This window comes from Python bivittatus, unplaced genomic scaffold (assembly GCF_059951505.1).
Source record: "Python bivittatus isolate LINGU-HERP-01145 unplaced genomic scaffold, Pbiv_v1 ctg000210_np1212, whole genome shotgun sequence".
In the NCBI taxonomy this organism is placed as follows: domain Eukaryota; kingdom Metazoa; phylum Chordata; class Lepidosauria; order Squamata; family Pythonidae; genus Python; species Python bivittatus.
In genome coordinates this window covers 3,109,905-3,132,041 of record NW_028277053.1, presented here as the reverse complement: position 1 = coordinate 3,132,041, position 22,137 = coordinate 3,109,905, and the positions used below count along the sequence as shown (strand labels likewise).

General features: G+C 38.9%; 1 protein-coding gene across 6 annotated transcripts in view; it reads left to right on the top strand.

Annotated features, from left to right (window-relative positions):
• Positions 1-22,137, top strand: part of DENND4A (DENN domain containing 4A) — an 84,346-nt gene that overhangs the window by 10,818 nt on the left and 51,391 nt on the right. For 4 of the 6 annotated variants that reach the window (XR_015795870.1, XM_088139197.1, XM_088139193.1 and 1 more), the window contains 10 exons: positions 297-626; positions 2,225-2,474; positions 5,181-5,250; positions 10,585-10,754; positions 12,637-12,863; positions 13,779-13,845; positions 14,772-14,830; positions 16,230-16,374; positions 17,558-17,733; positions 20,869-20,969. Coding sequence is in view for 5 of the 6 variants with exons in the window: in XM_088139197.1 (XP_087995323.1) it covers positions 319-626; positions 2,225-2,474; positions 5,181-5,250; positions 10,585-10,754; positions 12,637-12,863; positions 13,779-13,845; positions 14,772-14,830; positions 16,230-16,374; positions 17,558-17,733; positions 20,869-20,969 (1,573 nt within the window). In the remaining variant the exon portion in view is untranslated. The remainder of the gene's footprint in view (positions 1-296; positions 627-2,224; positions 2,475-5,180; positions 5,251-10,584; positions 10,755-12,636; positions 12,864-13,778; positions 13,846-14,771; positions 14,831-16,229; positions 16,375-17,557; positions 17,734-20,868; positions 20,970-22,137) is intronic. The other 2 variants (XM_088139196.1, XM_088139195.1) reach the window with 1 other exon arrangement.

The window sequence follows — 22,137 nt, the reverse complement described above, 5'->3', positions numbered from 1 at the left end:
ATTGCAAAAAAGTATTGTATGTGTCCAGTATGTGAGTCCTTTGAGTTCACAACTGGGCAAGCACATTATGCTTACAATCTGTTGATAAAGTAACATATCTGTGCTTTATATTATGAAGCTGGAACATGGAAATGTAACCCAATTACATTTGGGAGGGAGAAGTCTGTTTTACATAAAACTGAACATGGCAGAGTCATCACAGAAAGATGCAATAGTTCTTGGATGTTGCTGGTTTTAAGAGATACTTCCATATGGTCAAGTTCACTATATCATATTTTGTTTTTATCCTTTGCCAGATAGAATTTCCTGGGATGGAAGATGGAAGACAGAGGATCTCGGGTTGCTGACTATTTTGTTGTGGCGGGATTAACTGATATTTCAAAACCACTAGAGGAGGAAATCCACTTCAATGATGCTTGTCATAAACTCGCAAAGCCAAAAGAACCAATCACAGATGTGGCGGTGATAATTAAATCTCTTGGGGAAGAGGTCCCTCATGGGTACAAGTGCATCGATGTCACTCCGTCAGGATTGTCAGCTGATCTCAACAATGGCAGCCTTATGGGGCCCCAAATATATATGTGCTACAGGAGAGGAAGGGATAAACCCCCACTTACTGATCTGGGGTAAGTTAGTTTTACTTAGCTTGTTATTCTGGGGAAACCTGGCAGGAATTTGGAAGCATTTAATCTGACAAATCATCCATAGGGAATGAAGTTGATGATATTTTGAATAGTTTGTGCAAAGATTTTGAAATAAACATTTCATGTCAGGTGAATGGAACACCTGTCCTCAGAGCTTTAAAACATCTGCGTCCTTCAGGAGAATAAATGTGGTCATGTTGATGGCTGTCCCTGCATTTGGGTGTGCGTATGCAGACAACACTTCTGCTGAGATTACCATTGAAATGACCAACCAGAGAAAGCCTTTGAAATAGTCACTCTGGGCCTTTTGGAGGATGTAGCTGCATTAAACACCTGGGGAGCGGTGCTTTACTGTTCATAGTCCTAGTTTTTAAATGGGGAGGGGAGGAAATGAGCAATGAGCAAAGAGTAGAACATTTTAGCCTGTTGGAACCTCCAAAGGTCCCAGGAGAAAATGCACATGCTGGAGATGTGTAGAAAAGATACTGTATAAAGATTTTTCTGTTTCAGTGGTAGGCTGACCTAAAGTCACAATGGAGGAATAGGAAAGCTTGATTTTAAAATAAAATACAGGTATTTCAGAGAAGCAATAGGACATTTATTTATCTGTTTATCTGTTGCATTTTTAAACTGCCCCATTATCATAATTTCATGGGTAGTGTATAAAACCTGTGGTATAAAATAAACCAACAGACACCAGCCATAACAGCAGCATTATGGACATAAAAACAGCAGCAGCAGCAACAAAAAAGCTGATAAAATGACTATAAAACAAGCAGCAAAATCATAGGCCATAATTGTAAAACCTGACAAAATTATAAAAGATTTTTATCATGATGCTGGAAAGATCATAATGTAGATGCCAGGTGGGCCTGTCTAGGGAGGGCTTTCCACAGATTTTGGCAGGAGTACCTGGAGAAGGGTTGGAGATGAAGATTAGAAAGTTTGGATGAGCAAATGTGGCAGGGAATTATCCTTTGGATAGGCAGATTCCAAGATGCTTAAAGCTTTTCAGTTAAACCAACATTTTGAATGGTTTCCACATATAAATAGCACTCAGTATATAGTTTCAACCAATCTGAACTGGCAGTCTAGCTGCCTGTTTTAAACTAACTAAAGTTTATGGACCATTTGTAAAGTTAGCCCATATATACATTTTATGTTGTCATGTAATTTGACAAACGTAGTGCGATATAATCAAGTATAAAACGATGCAGATTGGCGCAAAAAAAAGTCTAACATAAAAGCAAGAGATTGGAGCTAGGATTGACTGGCCGGGACACTAATCTTGATACGGTGATGAATAGCTCGGCGAAAAATTGACTCAGGGTTTGATTGCTATTGAAAAAAGTAAATTATCTCCTGGAGATTGTTATGAAAGGAATAAAAAATGAAACTGTCAATTTTAATAATGCCCTTAACCAAATTTATGGCGCAGATGATTATTTAGAGTATTATGTATAGTTCAGGCACTACACATCACAAAAGATACCGAAGGCATAAAAATGACTGTTTTTGCTCCAGACCTCAGTTCCTTTCTAAATACTTGCTTTGGGCCTTTTGATTTGTCTTCTGCCTAGGGTTTTATATGATGGGAAAGAGAGATTAAAACAAGGATGTGAAATCATTCAGACCACTCCATCTGGCCGCCCTGCAAATATCAGTAGTGGTGCCTCGTCACAGAAAGTGTACATAACCTATCGAAGAGCTTTGGAGAATATGACGCAGAACACCTTGGCGGTCACAGACATATGTATAATTATCCCAAGTAAGGGGGAAACCCCTCCACACACCTTCTGTAAAGTTGACAAGAATCTGAACAATAGCATGGTAAGATGATTTTTGGATTTCTAGTTAATGTTATTAATGTAATAAATGGGTAGATTTATAATACTTGCAATAAGGTAGCATCGATGTAAGTAGTTTAATTCATCTTAATATTCTGAATTATAGCCTTTAAGATGTCTAGACTTCAACTTCAAAGTAACTTCAAGTTACTTTGCTGGATCCTGCTGTATATCTCTGGGAATCCACAAACCGTGTTAATTTCCCCGTTTGCCCTAAGTATCTGATACTAAGAGGTGTTTCAATAATGTTGCCCTTATGGCTAACACATCCAGTGCAAATATTATTTTTCAAATCCACATCTGGCAGTTACCCATAGCTAGCTTCAAGCCATGGGACTGAAGGTTCTCATCCTTCTGCTCTTCTTTGTATAAGTATTAACGATTCACATAATGGTCCTGAAATTATTCACTGGTTTAATGGTGTGAATTAAACTCCTCTTTCAGATGTTAACGACTTTCTGATATTCTGGGCTATAGGAAATGAAAATCTCCTGTTTAAATAGTCAGTTGCATAAAAAGTACATAGGACTTGCTTAACTCTAAAAGACTGGAAGCTAATAGTTTATTTTTAAAAAGGCATTCACACACAGCTTTGCAAGTCCTTATATGTGTTAAACTGAAGGATCTCCTTATCTTCTTATTCTGTAGGGCTGTTTCTGAATGATAAAATGTGGTGTTAGGACATTTCCTAGAAAAACAAGTGCAAAGAAAACCATGTATATTTTGAAGGCTGGAGGAGAAGCATGATCAACACAATTCAATTTTAATTTATTTATTTCTAATTACCGAAAGCCTACATACCATTCCATTCAGAATGACCAGAACAAATTGTGGTGACAAACAGCAGCCTACCTCATTTTAAAATTACAAAGAATTAAGCTATGAGCATAATGCAGACCTAGTCATTTATAGCTTCCCATCTAATAAATGTATCTGTTAAATGAATACTTCTAGAAGAAATTATACGAAGTGTGATTGTAGGTCGTCCTGCCCATATTTACATCTTGCAAAGTGCAGTGTTATTTACAGCTTGGATGCCGTATTTAGAATATGGCATCCAAGCACACAAATATTATAATACTAATAAATGAATTAGTATTATTAATTTATTATGGATTTAAATTAGGTGGATCTTTTATGATTGCATTCTCTTCATTGAACTCATTTGACTGCTGGTCCTGAGGTCTGTGCTCACATTCAGTAGCAGGTGATCTTTTGGGATGAAGTGACTTCAAAGGCTATTTTTTTGCATCCTCCATATTCCAGATTGTTACTAACTCTTGCAACAATACCATTGATTTCCAGTCTTCATATTGTATATCATGTTTTTCTGGTATAAGAATGGCTAGGACTTTCCTAGGACTGCATTTCCAAGCAGGCTCTTTTAGGTGACAGAAAAGAAGTACAGACAGTCCCCTACTTACGAACAGGTTACATTCCAAGAGGCTGTTCATAAGTCCGTTTTGTTTGTAAGTCCAACAAGCAAAAAAACCTACCCGCAGTTCATACTTTACATAAACAGCAGCGTTGATGTAGCGGCTTGCGGCGATGGTGTAGGCACTTGCGCTTAATTGCAGACATTTGCAGTCTGCAATTTGCAGTTGCCACATACACCAAACACAACCGACCATGTTAGAAGTCAGGACCAGAGTTGGAACCAGAAGTCAAGAGATGGCGGGAAAGGGTTAGTCTGCAGTGCGCTTTCTCCCAACTTCTAGCCCAACTTTCAGTTCCAACTTCCGGGTCCATCTTGTTCGTATCGATGGAAGTTCGCGACTTGAAAGTTCGTATCTAGGGGACTTTCTGTAAGTCCTCTCGCCTGTCTGCTGAACCATCAACACTACTATAAACTGTTTGTCAAGAGCCCAATTCTGAGAGAGGCTAACTTAGAAGGCAGCTCTTAAAAGTCAAATAGTAGTGCCAGTTCATAAGATGTTAGAACTGGGGAAGCTCAGATAAGATGTGCTCAGTATAACTTGCTGATCATGAAGATACCTTTTAAGAGATTATGTTTCCATGTTTGGGTGTCATAACATTTCATGCCCTTCAAAAATTCTTTTACTGCCTTTGCAATGCATGGGAATTTTGTTCTCGATCTGCCTGTTACTGGTATTCTTAGCTATTATAAATAAAATGTATATTCTATCATGCACATCATGCATGAAAATATGCCTTTTACATCCTAAAAGATCTCTGTTCAGATTGCTTTGGGTGGCAGCTCCTTTCTCTTTAATTCTGTTCTGTGCTGGAATTTAGGATGTGTGGCAATGTTTAATGGGAGACGGCACATTTTTTGTTTACATAGACATGTTCCCAGCAACAGAAGGAAGTTGGTACTGTACAGAAATTACCAAACTGTATGACATTTGTGCTAAAAAGGGGTCCTAGAGTGAGTAATTGCAAGTTGAGAGAACTAAGCATTGCTCCAAAAGGTTTAAATCAGCAGGAATCAAATGAAAGGAAAATAGGTCATTACCGCTTACCGATATGAAAAAAATAAACTTTTTCATACGATCCTTGAGCACTTCCATTAGGAATTAGAAAAATTCCATTTGTTTAAAGAAGCAGCATTTTATTGAATACCGCTTGTGTTATCAGATTTGTTTGCTCCTCCCCTTTATGATATGACATTTAATTTCTACATTGCCTAGCGTGCTAACTTGCCCGTTCCAACTTTATGTTTCGGCAGTGGGGCTTAGCAGCCTACTTGTGTTATAAGAAGTCGGTGGCAAAAACAAACACCATATCATATAAAGCAGGTAAGCAATGCTAAGTTTATTTCAAAAAAGGTTTGTTGGTTGCATGTAGTAAAAGATACTTGAGCAGGAACTTCATTTTTATGTTTATGCAGCCCTAACAGCACTCTTTCCCCAATGTATCTACAACAGAATTCTACTAGTGATATTTTATATTTCATATGGGGAAGTGCCTCCATATCTGTTCTTGCGTTTAAAAAAACAAAACAAAACTTAATTGGGAAACTCTGGAGGCCCACAAGTACAAACAGGCAAGCACAGAAATAGGGCCTATTTTTCCTTCAGAGCCTGCCTGGGCAAGTCTGTTGAAATACTTCAGAGATTTATGCCTAGTACGTAATCCACAGAGAAAAATGTCAAACTGAATTTTCTGACTCTCTTCCTGGGATAGTAGGGTTGCGCTGAGTGGAAAGGCTAGGAGCATCATCAAAGTAGCAGGGCCATCTGACATGACCAGTATTTAAAACTGCTGCCTAAACTTGGGAAATTGAATTTGCGAGCTTGCCTCTCGAAATATTTAGGATAGTGAAACAGCGTAACTGCAGCTGCTCTGAGCACTGCGAAGGGAGAACTGATGTACGTGACATAGATTCATTAAACGTATTTGGAGGAAGGGCAGCATCCAAAATTCCGTCAATTGCATTGTTCAAGGATTTTATTTAATTGTTATTATTATTTATTCAATTTATATCCCACCTTTCTGTTCATCTGAGGCAGCCAACAACAATCAACATAAAAAATAAAAACATATTTTAAAACCTAACATTTAAAAAAAATAGCATTACATGGTTAACAGTTATAGGCATGGTTGCTCTGATCTTCTAAAAGGGAAGTGTTTTAAGGAAAGTCCTCCTTAACTTAAAAGTAATGCCAGGAAAAAGCTCTGAAAGTGCCTCTCTTGCAGATCTGAATGTCCAGACAGATTCAGGATGCGAGAAATATTCCGTCAGATAGATCCTAAACTATTTAGGCCTTTAATGGTTACCACCAACACTTTGAAGGTCTTATTTCACAGGGAGGAGCATGTCCTCCAACAAGGATGTACTGATACCTCTTGTAGCCCTGGGGCCAGTCCTGGCTGATTCGATTAGACAAGAGAGACAAGGGTCAAATAAACAGATGGCGGCTCTCATCTTTTCACATACCCTGCCTATCAATGTGGCCGAAAAAATACAAAATAATAGAGGTTATACTGTTGTGACCTGCTCCAATACTGGAGTCCAGGTTGAGATGGATCTGACTGCCCATATCCACAAGAAATTGGGTAAATTGTTCCCAGCAAGTCACGGATTGTTCCAGCTTTCCCTCCAATGTGTTGGTGAAGGAGGGACCACTCAGGGGGTCTGTTCTCTGCAGGTGCAATGGCAGACCCCAAAGGGTTGGAGTCTTGCTTCTCCGTTTCCTTTTCTGGTTGTGTTCCACGAAGGATAGATGTCTCACTCTTTCACTCTGCTTTGCATTGTCATGTTGTACAGCGGCTCTTAGGGTTAGGGCTAGCCCCAGTTCAGTTTCATAGATAAGCAAACCCTGTGCTAAAGGACTTTATAGTGATAAAAACCAAGTCATGATTATTCTCCGCGTTTGTTGGATTCCAATATTTCAGTTTGCAATCAACTAATTCGAAGGAATATATCATTAGTTTAGAAAACGCTTCAGTATGTCTTCAAATGAGGAAAGGCTGCTGTAACACATGGGGATAGGATCTCAGTTCCCTCCTTCCTTTTCTCTCTTATTTCTCCTGGAACCCCCTTGGCACTCCATAAGCTCTGGCTGGTAAAAATCATGCACTGTTTTGATGTTTTCTTCCATTTTTCATTACAATTCAATACTTTTCTGCATACCTGAATATTTATTTATTTTATTTATTTATTTATCAAGCTTATCCCTGCCCATCTCCCCCCAATGGGGGACTCTGGGCGGCTTACAACAGATTAAAACAATAAATAAATATATAGTTAAAATTTATAAGAAAACACATTTACACAATAAAAGGAAGAGGAAATATCCAGGAGGCTGATGGAAGCAACACCAGGCCTGTAGGGGGCTAGCCAACCCCATATCTGATGACCTCCCTCCCCACCCCAGGCCAGATGGCAGAGCCAGGTCTTCAAGTCCCTCCGAAAGGCCGGGAGTGAGGGGGCCTGTCTTACCTCCAGGGGCAAGATGTTCCAAAGGGCAGGGGCTACAGCAGAGAAGGCCCGCCTTCTGGACCCCGCTAGTCGGCGTTCTTTTGCCGAGGGGGTCCAGAGCATGCCCTCTCTGTGAGATCGGGTGGGACGGGTCGTGGGGGAGAGGCAGTCCCTCAGGTAGCCTGGCCCCATACCACACCCATATCCTATGGGTGTGCTGATTTGGGACTAGGGTGGTGGAGAGAGAGAACTATTTTGTTGCCAGATTTATAGATGTGCAAACTAGTTATTTGACATTAGAAGGGATGTCTTCATCTAGCCCTTTGGTGAAAGAGAGCGAGACCCCTCGCTTCACCACGCTTGCCATCTTTTTATCTTTTTATCTTTTATTGATTTTATTGTAATTTCTTTCTTTGATTGTTATGAACTGCCCAGAGTTGTCAAGAGTCGGGTGGCGTACAACTTTAATAAATGATTACTCTTATGTCTGCGTGGGGGGGAGGGGAAGGAGTTCCAAAAGCCAAGATAGCGGCTGCGCCCGCCCGCCATCTTGATTTTCTTGACACCTCCACTGCACGGCCACTCCAGGCCAAGATGCTGCAGCATCTCCCTGTGAGGGGAGGAGTGCTTCTGCTCACACTATATCCAGCCAGGAAGAAGAATCTTACAGATTACTTTAGGGTCTTGGGGTGAGCTGAAAGGAATGCCCTATTTTTTCCTTTCTTATCTTCCTTTAAATTTCCTCTGTTACGTTATTAAGAAAAGAGCCTTAGTTTCATAGTGGTCGTCATCCTGAAACCTCTGTGTTCTGTGCCAAACATGAAGCTATCCGTTTTCCTTCCTTGTTCCCGGTGCCTCTTGTACAGGATGGTCACAGAGGTTTTAGCAAATTTGCCTGACCATAGTTTCTTCCTTCTTGAGGGGACTGTTGGATTGGTCTGGAGTTCCTAATGGCCAAGTTTTTTTTTATTCTTACATTTGTCTGACTTTAAGTCTCAACCATTATCTGCGTTCCAACCTCATGGAAGCAACTATGCATAGTTCTTTGTCAGACTATTTAATAGTTTTTTTCCCCTTTTGTTCTGAATTTCTGGTAATCTGGTAGCTGCGTAAGCCACAGTCTTATAGCTGGGTGGCCCTGTTTGGTTGCCAAATGGATATGCATTTTACCACCCACATTTGTTATTAGGGGAATACCGATAGCAATGCAAAAATAATATAAGTCAAAACAATAGAGATTAAATAGCAGCCATGAAATGAATACACAGAAATCCAAATATAAAGCAACCAACTCTTAAATTACTAAACCTGAATCAAATTCAACAACTTCTTGAATAAAAATAAATTATTTTATCCTCCTTTTCTCTTTGGATGTATTACTAATGACTAAAGAAGGTACCCCTATATTTGTCGATCAATTTGGCAGTAAATAACTCAAATAAATTAATTCTTATCTTTGTTTTGTTCCACAAGGGAAATTGGGTTCAGTTGATATGGTATAATTATGATAAGTAAGGATTTGCAAGCCTGCAGGAAACTTTGGACAGCTCTAGAATAGTTTATTCAGAGATCAGCCTCTAAAGAAAATGTATGAACTGTAAGACCCAGCAGGGGTGGGTCAACAATAATACCATCACACCAATTTTATCCCATTTTTGAAAGAGTTGGTGGTTTGTTAGACCATTGAGTGCCATGAATGTAGGCTAAAAAAATCCCAGAACAAAAGGAGTAAATAAATCAGAGGACATCTGAAGGATGGAAGAAGCCCGACTTGCCAGGAGGATATTTGTCTTGACATGTAAAAAACATTTAGGAGTCCTGGATAATTACAGTGAACATAAGCCAGCAGTGTGATGCAGATGCTAACAAAGCTAATTCAATCTAAGGCAGCTCAGCATAATCTCCAATTAATGAGAAAGAATCATGAAGCAATCACCTCCAGTTCATGAGAAATAATAATTCCAGCTGGATGATTGTTTGTTTGGTTGTGGTCTTAACATCTAGAAGAACATCTAGAAACTGAAATGCAGCCAGAGAAAGCCAGTCAGAAGGATGAGTGCTCAGAAATCAAGTCCCATGAGGAATAGGGGACAGATGTGAATATATTTAACCTGGATCAGAAAAGCCAAAGGGGAGAGATTGTAGGCGTCTCCATATATCTGAAGCAATGTCACGTAGAAGTTGGAACAGACTTATTTACTACTTATTCAGAGGACAGGACGAGAATTAGTGGATAGAAGTGGCATTATTAAACTTAATAAACTAAACCTCCTATTAAACCTGAGGAGAATCTTTGTCATTGGATGAGGTGTTTAAGACTGGAACAGGATGCCTGAGGACCACCTTCAAAACACAGGAAGTGTTTCAACAAAAGCTAGAGAGTCATTTGCCAAGGATGCTATAATTGCATCCTGTACTAGTGGCATACCTATTTTTGTAGTAAGATAAATACTGCACATTTTCCTTTGCATGGGGAATTCGACTGAATGTCCTTAAAATATCCATTCTGATGCTGAAGATTACATGATTTAAAAGACTGCATTGAGAACTATAAATAGTGAATAGATAATCACTTGGCAATTGGAAATTTAACCACATCAAACTTTGAATTTTCCTCATTTGCTCTGCTTGGAGGAGTTTTTAAACGTCTACATAGTGCTTGATTTAAAAAAAATTAAACTAAAATGAATATTTCTGGCACGGTGATTTTGAGTTAGGTTTGATCTTACCTGTTTGGTTTTTCATTAATTTCATTCTCACAGTGGTTTTATAAATTGTCAGAAGCAGGATTAAATGATAGCTGGTATAAAACGTGTAAGGTGTTATTTTGTGGCTGTGTTTACACATAGTAAGTTTGGATAATTTTAAATTTAGTTTGCTCATTAATCCAGCTGCCTGATTTTGCACAACACACTGAATCACAAACCAACAAATTGTCTGAGATTGTACAACAATGAACTGAGCCACAGAAAACATAACCAGTGTTAAAACTAATCAAGTTAAGCATGTTGAACAAATTCAGCCAAATATTAAAATTAGACCCTGATTTATTCCTTGGGTCTTAATTCTGAATTGGTATGAATAAAATATGCCAGGGAAATAGAGAAATTAAAAACTGTTTACTTCTGTATATATTATAGTTCATAAATATTTTAAATTTTTCTTATGTACATAATCTTTAAGTAACAGGAAAAATTGCTTTCTCTAGGTCTAATATGTAGATATCCAGAAAAAGACTACGATTCATTTCCTTTGCCAGAATCAGTACCTCTCTTTTGCCTCCCAATGGGTGCAACAATTGAATGTTGGCCTTCTGATAGCAAATATCCCCTCCCAGTATTTTCTACATTTGTGCTAACTGGAGCCTCAGCTGAAAAGGTATGGATCAATTTATCATTAACTGTAATTTGGGTGTTTGCTGTTTCATTTTTTCTGAGTTTGTCAGTTAATCCAAAAAGCTGGAAGGAGAGGAGGCTTGAAACTTTTTCTGAAGTGAAAATGCATTCACTTTTACCTTCACCATGCAAGCCATTCATTCTTTATTTCTCTCTCTTTGCCCCACTTCACCTTCAGTGCATTTATCCAGCCATCTATTTTCTTTCTGTCTCATAGAAATATACAGAAACATCCCTACACCACGCACACCTTTTGAACATATTGATCTGTCAGAATCCATGCTGTCAAAGCAATCTGCTTCCTCAATTTGTGTGGCAGAAGGCTGCTCTCTGCTTTCCAATAGGGCAGGCACAATGTTGAAAAGCCAGCTCCCTTTTGATTCCATCCCCTTGGGTCGCCTTTTGAAAGCGCTGCGTGACCTTCATCTTTTGCAAAGAATGATTCAGGATTGAAGAGGCAGAATCACTCAAGGAGTTATGAGTTCCCAAACTCTGTTCTGTTGCCTAGGTGGAATTTCTCTGTAGTACATTTCTCAAACATCTAAAGGAGGGGGCATCATGTAAACTAATGTTTCCCTTTTGCAATAGGTCATCTAACACAGTAAAATTATATACATATGCATATTCACTTAGTAGTTTAGTATTTTATTCATAAAGTAGTTTTATAGTGCAGTGAATTAGTTTTAAGTATTCAAAAATGTTAGCATTCTACTACTTGTTTTTATAGTGGATTTTAGTTTGATCTATTTTATTCCTATCAATCATCTAGAAAATGTTTATCTTTTACAAAAAAAGTGTATAAAATGCTGGTTAGTGAACATAATAAAGATATTTCACTTTTCAATGGAAGAAAAGCAAGAAAACAGTTTCAGTAATTATTGTACTGATTATTCTTTTATTCTCCTTTTCCTTTTTAATGTTAATTTAAGAATTTATTTCATCCTAGAGAAAAAATCTATCTATGTGGTCACTAAGAGTCGACACTGAATCGATGGCACATAATCAGAAATATGTATTTACTACACTTCTGTTATCATTCAGTGGCTAAAGTTCTCTGAGCAGTTGCTGAACAGAGGCTAAAACGAAATGTACAAATATAGCACTGAAAAAATACAAACCCAAGATCAGTATAGGACAGTGTTTCTCAACCTTGGCAACTTTCAGATGGGTGGACTTCAACTCCCAGAATTCCCCAGCCAGCCTTGCTGGGTGGGGAATTCTGGGAGTTGAAGTCCACCCATCTGAAAGTTGCCAAGGTTGAGAAGCACCGGTATAGGCAGTAGGTATTTGAATCAAATTGAAGCATGACAATTTGGGAATCAGGCAACCCGGTTTATTAAACCTAGTACAGCAGTACTGTACAAGGATGTGTTGTCAGTTAAAAAAAAAAGGAGGGGGGGAATTGAAATTGAAATTGAAATATTTTGCTGATGGAATTGCTTTTCTTGGTGGAAGTGAGGAGGTGCTATTTTCTCTGTCGCTGAAAATTTCTTCTAGATTAATTTGTGATGGAAGTGGTTCTCTGATTCAAAAGCCTGCAGTGGATTCTGCCCCAAATCCTGGAAAGTGGAGGGAGGAAAGGCCTTGTATCAGTGACCCACTGGGATCCACCTTTAGCTCACAATTGCTGTTTGAGAAGTGATCCATTAGGCTGACTAATGCAGAATTTTGTTAGAGCTTTAATTGACTCCTTACTTTTCCAAGTTCCTAAAAGCATGTTTGCCATGTTTACTGCAGAAGTGCATTACATTTAAGCGGAGCCTATCTCAGAAATGTCTGTCTTTTGAAGTCCTTTGGTTTAGGCCTAAAGAAAACACTTGGCAGTTGCAGAAAATGGCTTAAATTAAATGTCCTCTCGCTTACAGGTCTATGGTGCTGCTATTCAGTTCTATGAAACATACTCTGAGGAAGATCTCACCGAAAAACAGAAATCTCAGTTGGGTTTTATGACCATACCCAGCTCTAAAACAGTTCAGACTAATAAATGCATCTGCCTTCTGTCCCACTGGCCATTCTTTGACGCTTTCAAGAAATTTCTTACTTTTCTGTATCGCTATTCAATATCTGGTCCACATGTTCTTCCTATTGAGAAGTAAGTTGGTGGGGTATTTTGTGTTCCACATATGACTGAGTGTTCTGCTTTGATCATTCAGGCGGGCTCTTGTCTTAGTGGAAAGGGCAGTCGAGCCAGCCTGTGCCCTTTGTTACTGGTGCAGGGGTGGCCGACATCACCCCAAATCCTATCCCCCCTCATATTTGATCATTCTGTTCTTCCCTCCCTGGTTTGCAGCAATGCATACGTTATGGCTTCATCCAAACTAGCAGCTTTAGCAGTAGGGATGGGCTTCTGGGGTGGGGATGGGGAGGCAGGGATTCAATAGGTGTGTCAATGATATGATGGCATCACTGGTAGGGATAGGAAATGAAATATTGGGCTTTTTTGCTGTTGCCTTTTAGAGTTTTGGGCCTAGCAGAGGTTTAATGCACCCATTTTATATTGTACTGCTGTTGTAAAAAGCCTGCACCTAGAAGCACGATCTCTTGTCTGTATTTCAGCTGCAAAAATGGAGGAACTGTGTGCTGGCTATCGCAGCGTCCTCCTGTTTTCTTTTCACACGATAGATGTTACTGTGATGTGTTTGTGCTAACTGTTAGGCCAAAGTTATTCAGATTCCTGTTTATGATTCAAAAAAAATACGTTGGAGATGCTTGCTGCCCAGTTTGCCTTCTCAGCTCTGCCTGCAACTGAGACTCTTAAACTGGCCGGGAACTCGGTTTAGGACATCTGAATCTGAACCTAAATAAGTAAATAAATATATCTCTGCTTAGTTTCAAATGGAGGACGTTTAGAAGGATGGCCCAGCATCTATCTGTAAGCATTAAGCCAAGATTCTGAAGAATTCTGTCTTAGCATGTTGCATGATATCCTAAAAGTCTAGCCTGCATTCTATAAACCAATGTGGATTTATTTATTTTTCTAAAGATGAAGTGATTATTCCCTCCTTAGGCATATTTCCCATTTTATGCACAAAGTTCCTTTTCCATCTCCACAAAGACCAAGGATTTTAGTTCAGGTAAGTGTAAATTCACCCCTTTCTGTTCATACGTTGTTCAGATGAAGAATAAAGACATTATAAAAATGATATAGGCTAGAACTGCACATTTGCTACTTGATGCTGGAAGTCATCAAGAAATTTGTATGAGTTACATTTTTTATGTTAGAAGACTGTTTATTTGTCAGATTATCTACTTTTTAATATATCTAGACATAGGAGCAGCTGGTAAATGAAAATAATTGGCTTTTTCAGAATTGTATCACTATAAAACAAGATTATACTATTGGATACTAATTCAAGAAAATTGCATTTCCAAGAAATTTGACATTTTGAATCTGTCCACTAACAAATGTTTCTGGACAACTTTTTGAAAGACAAACCCCAAAGTGCATTTGATGTAGAGTTCAACTCTATTTCCAAGCCTTCCTGTGCCCTACTAAAAGTACATACCTTTTTGCTACTTTAAATCATGTCACAATTCAAGCTACTTGCTGGAGTTTTTCCCTTCACTGAATTGATGAAAATCAATTCTGTATTCTTAAAGTTAAAAAGCTCCAGTGGGTGTGATGTGGGAGGTGAATGAAAAAAAAGATCTCTGGTAGTTTTTAAAATATTCAGTTTATATCTTTTTCTGGGCACTCCCTGTGATTTTTGGGAAAGGACATCTGTAATAAATTATTTAATCAGTTTGATAGAACGTGCAAGTGATAAACCAGTGCTGCTTGAAGTTGCTTGAAGCTGCTTGAGGCTCTGGAGTCAGACCAAAATATCTATTTCACATTAATGTATCTTTACACTTTTTTTAACATTAAAGATCTATCCATCATGTTGTTCAAGCCATAGCAACAGTGACTATTCTGTGACAGCAATATGTTTTCTATACAGATTGCTTTATATTTAAATCCTCAGGTGAATATAAAAACCATGCTTTTATTGTTTTATAGCTATCACCCCATGATAATCTGATTCTTAGTCAGCCCATATCATCACCTCTACCACTGAGGCAAGTAAAATATGTGTGTGTGTGTGGGTGTGTGTTATGTGCTGTTATCTGAGGGATGGGCGGAACAATTTAGAAATCAGTGAAGAAGGCAACAAGAAAAATATATAAATATATGAAGGAAGAAGAATTAAATCCCTCTCTAGTTCTTAAATGTTGTGATGAGGAAAAAAGAATGAAAAAATTGTCTATATACAGGTAGTTTCTGGTTTACGGACAATCCATAGTTAAGAATGGAGCCTGTTGTAGTAAAATTTGAGTTAAATGCACAATGATTCAAGTTAAATACACAATAGTTCAAGTTAATTACACAATATACAATCATACTGTTCCAGCTTACATACAAATTTGACTTAAGGCCAGACCTTGGGAACAGAACTCGCTCTTAAACTGGGGACTACCTGTAAAAAATACCTATTTTAGAGCAGGACCTTTACACCTACAGAATTTCCTTTCAGTTGCTCCACGGTTTCTCCTGGAGTTGGGCAGCCTCCGTGTAAGATGTCTGCAGGATCCAGTGCAAAGGGCAACAGTGCAGTGCACGTTCTGCTGTTTCTGCAGGCTGGTATTGTTACAACACATGCACCAAGGGGGCAGGGCTTGTGTTGTGATTGTCGGTGGTCCTCTGTTGACACCCCTCTGACACACCCATGGGTGCCTCTGCCCGGAGCCTCAGATGGCACCCTCCTCTCTCATATTCAGGATGACTGTGAAAACCGCCTTTTTTCAACCAGTTTTGGCCTCTTGCTAATTGGCACACGGGTACTCTTCTATATGTGTACCTTTCTGTTGTATTTCTACGTGATGCTTACCTTATTGTTTCTGGTTTATTTCATTTTGTGGTGCACCACCCAGAACGATAAGATTGGGGCACTTGGCAAGTGTAGTAAATAAGTAAATAACTAAATGTTACGAAAAACAGCTTCCAGTTTGCTGTTTTCTCCAGGCGAGGAGGTAAAACACACTAAAAATGGAAGGTGTGACTTTCCAGTCAATCAAAGCTAGGAGTAAATCAAAATTTGTTACTGGTTTGTGAATCCTTATGTGTTGAAAGCAAGAAAGTAGGAGACTAGGTTCAGATGGTGTGAGAAGGGCTGGTTTGTTTTATCACTAACGACCTGTTTGCAGTGAACTAAGTTCAATTCTGGCTGTTATGTGTGCATGTTAATTACAAACTTCACTCTACAACTTTATTTAAAGGTTAATGGAGCGCCAAATGGAAAACTGCTTTTTAATTATTCTGTGCTGTGTAATTTCAGTGTTACTCATAGTAGTAATTGAAGAGCTCTTATACTGAGTCATTCAGTGCTAGGCTAACGTTGGGGAGAAATGTAGTTCAGGTTCCTGGAAGAAAGATGGCACGTGTAGTATTTATTCCTGTTTCTTTTTCTTTGCATAATAGTGGAGGGAAGTTTTCTGCTCTTCTGCAGAATCTTGGGCCTGAGAATGCTGTAAACCTCCTTGTATTTGCGGTGACTGAACATAAAATCCTTATCCACTCTTTACGTCCTTCGGTCCTTACCAGCGTAACAGAAGCCCTGGTCTCTGTAAGTTGGGTGCATTTCTCAAAAAAGTATTTTCCAAGTAAGATAAACAGAAAAAACAAACAAACAAACAAACAAACTGGCTATAGAATGTCTTTTAAAGCTCAGGGCACTAAAACTCATTCTCAGAATTTATTATTACTTATCTTAAATATAAAATGGGCTAGAGTGGATTAGTGTCTTTTCTCCCTTGCCTAGGATCCACAGCTGTTTGCAAAATCCTTGGGTTTGTGGGTTTTAGAGTGTTTTGCTCAACTACCAGCTGCAGGTCAAACTGAGCAGGAGCTTCAAACACCATTTGTGGAGTGGTAGGAAGGCCAGTTGTTCAAAGAAATGGAGTCAAAAATTCCACTGAGCTAGCAGAAGCCCCTCCTGGCCTCTATTTCATGCTGAGTGTCATGTTTTAAATATTTTGTTTGTTCTGCTTTTACCTCCTGAGGATGTTTGTACAGATGGGCTGTGGAGCATATCTGTCCCTTATTATTCATCTAGTTCAGATTGTTAGCACAATCCTCGGGCACAGGTTCTCCATGAGGTTTTTGTACAAGTTAACAGAGATAAATAAAACACCATTTGTTGATGGAAAGGGCGGGTATAAATCTAATCAATCAATCATGGGTTATTATTAATATTATTATTCCAAGTAGTTTGCAGAGGAGAACTTCCCAGTTGTATCTATCCACTTGGCTAATTAATATTTTAAAAGAAAGGAATGGCTGTTTTCCCACAATGATGTACTGATATTGAACTAAAACACAATTTGGGAGAGTTCTCTTTTCTTCAGAGGTGGGCAGCCTTTTTTCAAAAAACATCCTTTTCCAGGAATAATATGTTGGGGTCCTCATGATGACTGATAGAAGAGAATATGCGTAGCTCAGGGTTGAACTGTGGAGTCCTACCTAGTTGGGTAATGAAACATCTGCAAGCAAACAAGGACTCCACAGGGTTGGGCTGAACCAAGTAGTAGGAAGGCCAAGAGCTAGAAGTGGGGAAGAGATACTTATAGTCTGAGACCCTCTTTTTCCTCATTAGAACCCCTTCTCTCTCCCAGGGACACAAAATTCTTGCTCAGGGTCTAAATTATCTCTTGGGATGGGTTGAAATTAGGCCAAGAGCTATAGGTTGTCCGCCCTGTTTTTCTTGAAGCACATCTGTATTCAATGCCTGTATTCTTCTCTTTTCAAAGATGATATTTCCTTTCCACTGGCCATGCCCGTACATTCCTCTCTGCCCTTTAGCCCTGGCTGATGTTTTGAGTGCACCCTGTCCGTTCATAGTAGGAATTGATTCCAGATATTTTGATCTCTATGACCCTCCACCAGATGTTAGCTGTGTTGACCTAGATACAAACACCATTTCACAGTAAGTATTTGGAGAGCTTTGCTTGCTTGTTTTTTGTTAATAATTTAGGGGCAGGCTTTAAATTAATTTTCCTATGTTTGCTAAATTATTTACCAGAGAAGGGGATTAAAGATCCATTCACATTTGTGCATATGTCACTTGATTATTCAGCACTAGAAAACTTACAGTTGAACCTCTGAATTGATTCCACTAAAAAGCATTGTTCTGAAGATGATAAGCATTTAATCCATGGATATTAGATCTCCCACACAGGCAAATTGCATTTAGTGAGTATAATCACTTAGCATGTGCTTGTAACCCATTTCATGTTGTTGTAAAATAAACTAGAATTAGCTTTAAATTGGGAACAGAGATTGAGAGAATAATTGGCCCTTTACCTCATGATTTTCATGTTGAACTAGAATTTAGTTATCAGGGGATAAATGTCCACTATTATCCTATTTTTTTTCTTTTATTGTCTTGCCTTACAAGAACAGTGCATTAGTGAATGACATGGATATATTGGTTGCCTCAGCAATTTCTTTTTGCCAGTCCATGAACAAATTAATCTTTTAAACAATTAGCAGATAGTCTTCCATTATCCTTAGTAGTTTGAAAAAGCTTTCTTAAAACAAAAAAATTGAATAATAATGTTTCTTAAGATGTAATACAAAAGGAGAACTGAGATTCTTATACAGTTCTTGATGGTCTAGACATTACAGTCTCTAGCAAAAGGAAAAATTACAGAGGAGTTGTGTCTGTCTGTAATGTTAAGGAAATCGTCTTCGTGAACAAGTTGTAATTTATTCTAAGTTTAATTGCTTCCCAACTTGAAATTCTGTCATGGTCCGTAACACATGGTTAACCTTGGTACAGTACAGGTAGTCCTCGTTTAACGACCCTAATTGGGACTGGAAACTCCATTGTTAAGTGACATGGTCATAAGTTGAAAAACCATGTGACCGTGCTGCTTAGTGACAGCAGTTCCAGCAGTCCTGATTGCCATTGTTAAATACAACTGCACAGATTGTTAAGCGAGGACCTCATGGAACCGCAACTTCTGACTTCCTGCTGGCTTCCCCATTGACTTTGCTTGTGGGAAGCTGGCAGGGAAGGTCACAAATCATGATCATGTGACCATGGGGATGCTGAGTTGGCTAAGTATGAGGTTCTGGTCATAACTACCATTTGTTCAACGGTGTTATAAGTTCAAACCGTTGCTGAACAAGTGGTTGTTAAACAAGGATCACCCGTAATTGAAAAGAGACTATCTTTATTCAAGGAAATAGGACATCTGCATCTTTGTATTATCTAAGTGAATGTAAGAATATATTTGCATTATAGTAAATACATAACTGATACAGCTTCCATGAAAGGATCCCGGGTATCATATTCAGTAAAGATGCTGAGAATTCCAGGAGTCAAAGTTTTCTGGCATAGAAGCATAGAGTCCTAGAGTTGGAAAGGATTTTAGTGGCCAGCTACTCCAACCTTCTACTCAATGCAGTGCTCATTAGAGTATTTCTGGCAGATGACCATCCAGGCTCTGTTTGAAGACCTCTGTCTAGTAAAGGAGAACTCAGCATTTCCTGTGTCAGCCTGTTCTAATGGCTGACTCTGAATGGTCAGGAAGTTCTTCCTGAGCCTCCTTTCTTGTAATTTTCGCCCTTGGTTCTGGTCCTGCCCTCTGGGGCCATAGAGAATGAGTCCATTCCTCCTCTGTGCGACAACCCTTCAAATATCTGAAGGCTATTATCATATCTCTCCTCAGCTGTCTTTTCTGCAGGCTAAATGTACTTGGATCCTTTAACTATTCTTCATAGAGCTTGTGGGACTAATGAATCTTTGAAATGGATTCATTTGGCCATGTGTTTGGATTCGGTTTCTGAACTGTTTTTAAGTGGGAGGAAAGAGTAGCTTTTGTGCACTTCATGAACCCAGAGCATAGGTCCCAGTCTGAATGTAGGACTGGCAGCTGGGCTAGTAATTGGACAGCCTTTGAAACCCTTCAGATGGCTGTGAGCAGTCTATATCCTCTTTGTCCAAAGGTTATCTTTAGTGCTCCAGTCTAATCAAAGCTAGGCAACATTTGGGAGGTTGGGAGCACAGCATGACTTTTGAACCTTACGGAGGACTGCAGCAGGCTTCCCGGTAAAACCATAATGTCACTGGAAGGGCATTTCCTGTCCTTTGTAGCCCTTGAGGGTGGGGATGGATAGGTGATGCTTTTGTAGGAAGCAGAGTCCTTCTGTACCCACTCTTAAAATTGCCCCAAACTCCCTTAGAAAGCCTGACATTTGGCCATTTTGCCATTGAATGGTAGTGCTGGAGAATTACAAATAGGATGCCAGGTACGAGACAGAACCAATATGCCATGAGTTACTTGTCCCTGAATTAAAGAACCCACCATTTGCACCAAGCAATAGCCACCCGCTCCAGGAAAACAGAACTCCCTCCCATGAATCTGCCAAGCAAGCAAGCTCAAGGAGTTTTCTGCAGAAGCTGAACATAATATATGAATTAAACAGCTTCAGCTAGAAAGCCAGAATGCGTGCATCCAGAAAGGAATAAATATTCATATTTGGTTCTCCTTCTATTTATATTAGCTGAAGGCGGATTGGGGAGAGAACATTCCTGCTGTAGTTTGTCATCCCATCTGCATTGCCATTGGAAGACTGGTTAAATAATGATGCCAGGAGGGGAATAGCACCTCTGGCTCTTCATTCACTGCTCACCTCTAAAACACCTGGTCCTTCTCCCAACCAACCTTGCCTGAAGCAGAAATTAGCCCCCATTCTAGATTATAGAAATGATTTTCATGCAGATGAAAAGGCAGGGGTGGATATTTCGTTTTATTCATGTTGTAGTCAAATTTGTGCCATATAGATTTCAGGAATCAGATATTAGCAACATACTTCCTTCCCGTCTGGGAGGAAGGCTGGACTAGGAGACCTCCAGGGTGCCTTCCAGTCTTATGATTCTGTGATTCGATGAAAGTCTAGTTGAAGATTACCATTCCCACAGGCAGCAAGTTCCACTGACAATACTGAAGCCAAAATCACTTCTGCTGGGGATATACTTCTAGTTGTGGTGCTCTGATTTGACCACGTATTTCAGAAACATCATGAATCCATAATGCTTCTCTTTTGATTCCAGGCCAGGTGATAAGAGAACGATTGCATGGAAGACCTTGCCAAAGAAACCTTGTAAAAAACTGATGAACACTCTAAATAACTTATATCAACAGCTAGCAGCATGTAAGTGGAAGAAGACCAAAAAGGCCATCTATGTTGGTGGTTGTGTTTTAGATGCTGAAACACTTTTGAGTGTTGAGGAGGAGCAGTGGAAAAGTTAGATTCACACTATAAAGGGGAACATTAGTGCTTTGGGGAAGTAGCACTGAGTGACACAGGACCTCATTTGCATGCTGTGACCCTCACTTTCAATCCCTGGTATTTCTGGGTGAGGTAAAAAAACCCTTTTGTTTAAATCCTTAGAGATTTAAGAAAGATTGATGTAAGAAATATTTTGATTTGAAAAGCAAATATTTTGATTTTGTAAGAAATATTTTGAATAATCAAGATAAGGCTGCTTTGTATATTCATTTTATTTCCTTTATGATCTCCTTTATGATGCTTGCAACTGCAGTTATGTAGGAGGAAGGTCAAAAGACAAGGTTAGAAGCATTTATCCTTCCTAAACTGGTGCCCTTCATATTTTGGGGAGGCCACAATTCCTATAATTCCCAGACAACTTGAATGGGAATTAAGGAAATTATAACCTCAGCACATCTTGGGGTTGTCAGGTTGGGGAAGAATCAGGAAACATTTAAACTGAACATTGAAAAATATTGCTTGTGAAAACAGCAAGGAAAGAACTTATGTGTTAAGTTGAGGAGAAGCTGAAGGAAAATCTTTAATATTCCAGGAATGGGAAAATATTTGGCCACATATGTGAGAAAATGGTGAATTAGGTGGTTTTGACACAAAAGAGATTATGAAAGCATAATAGTTGAAAACATAGTTGAAAACAAACTTTGAAAATGACAACTTCAAGCTGCTAGCTTATTACAGGACATTTAAATGAGCTGAAAAATGTAAAAAAAAATCAGAATTGGCTCATTGGTATTTTTGCTTAAACTTTATTAAAAACATGCCTGTGTAAGTGTGGAATAATCATAGCTTCAGTGCCATACAGTATTAAGTATTGGAAAACCATCCATTCCTCCTGTTACATGATGGGAAATTCAACTATAATGAAAAATATGTTGAGTTATATAATGTAGACGGAACAGAGCCAGTTTTTTTAACTGAAGTGGAATATTGTTTGTTGGCAGAATAATGCACACTGTTCGTAACAGAATTCATAGCAATATATTCCAGATAGATAGTTACTGTGGGTTGGTACCTGCTGTCCCTAAACTAT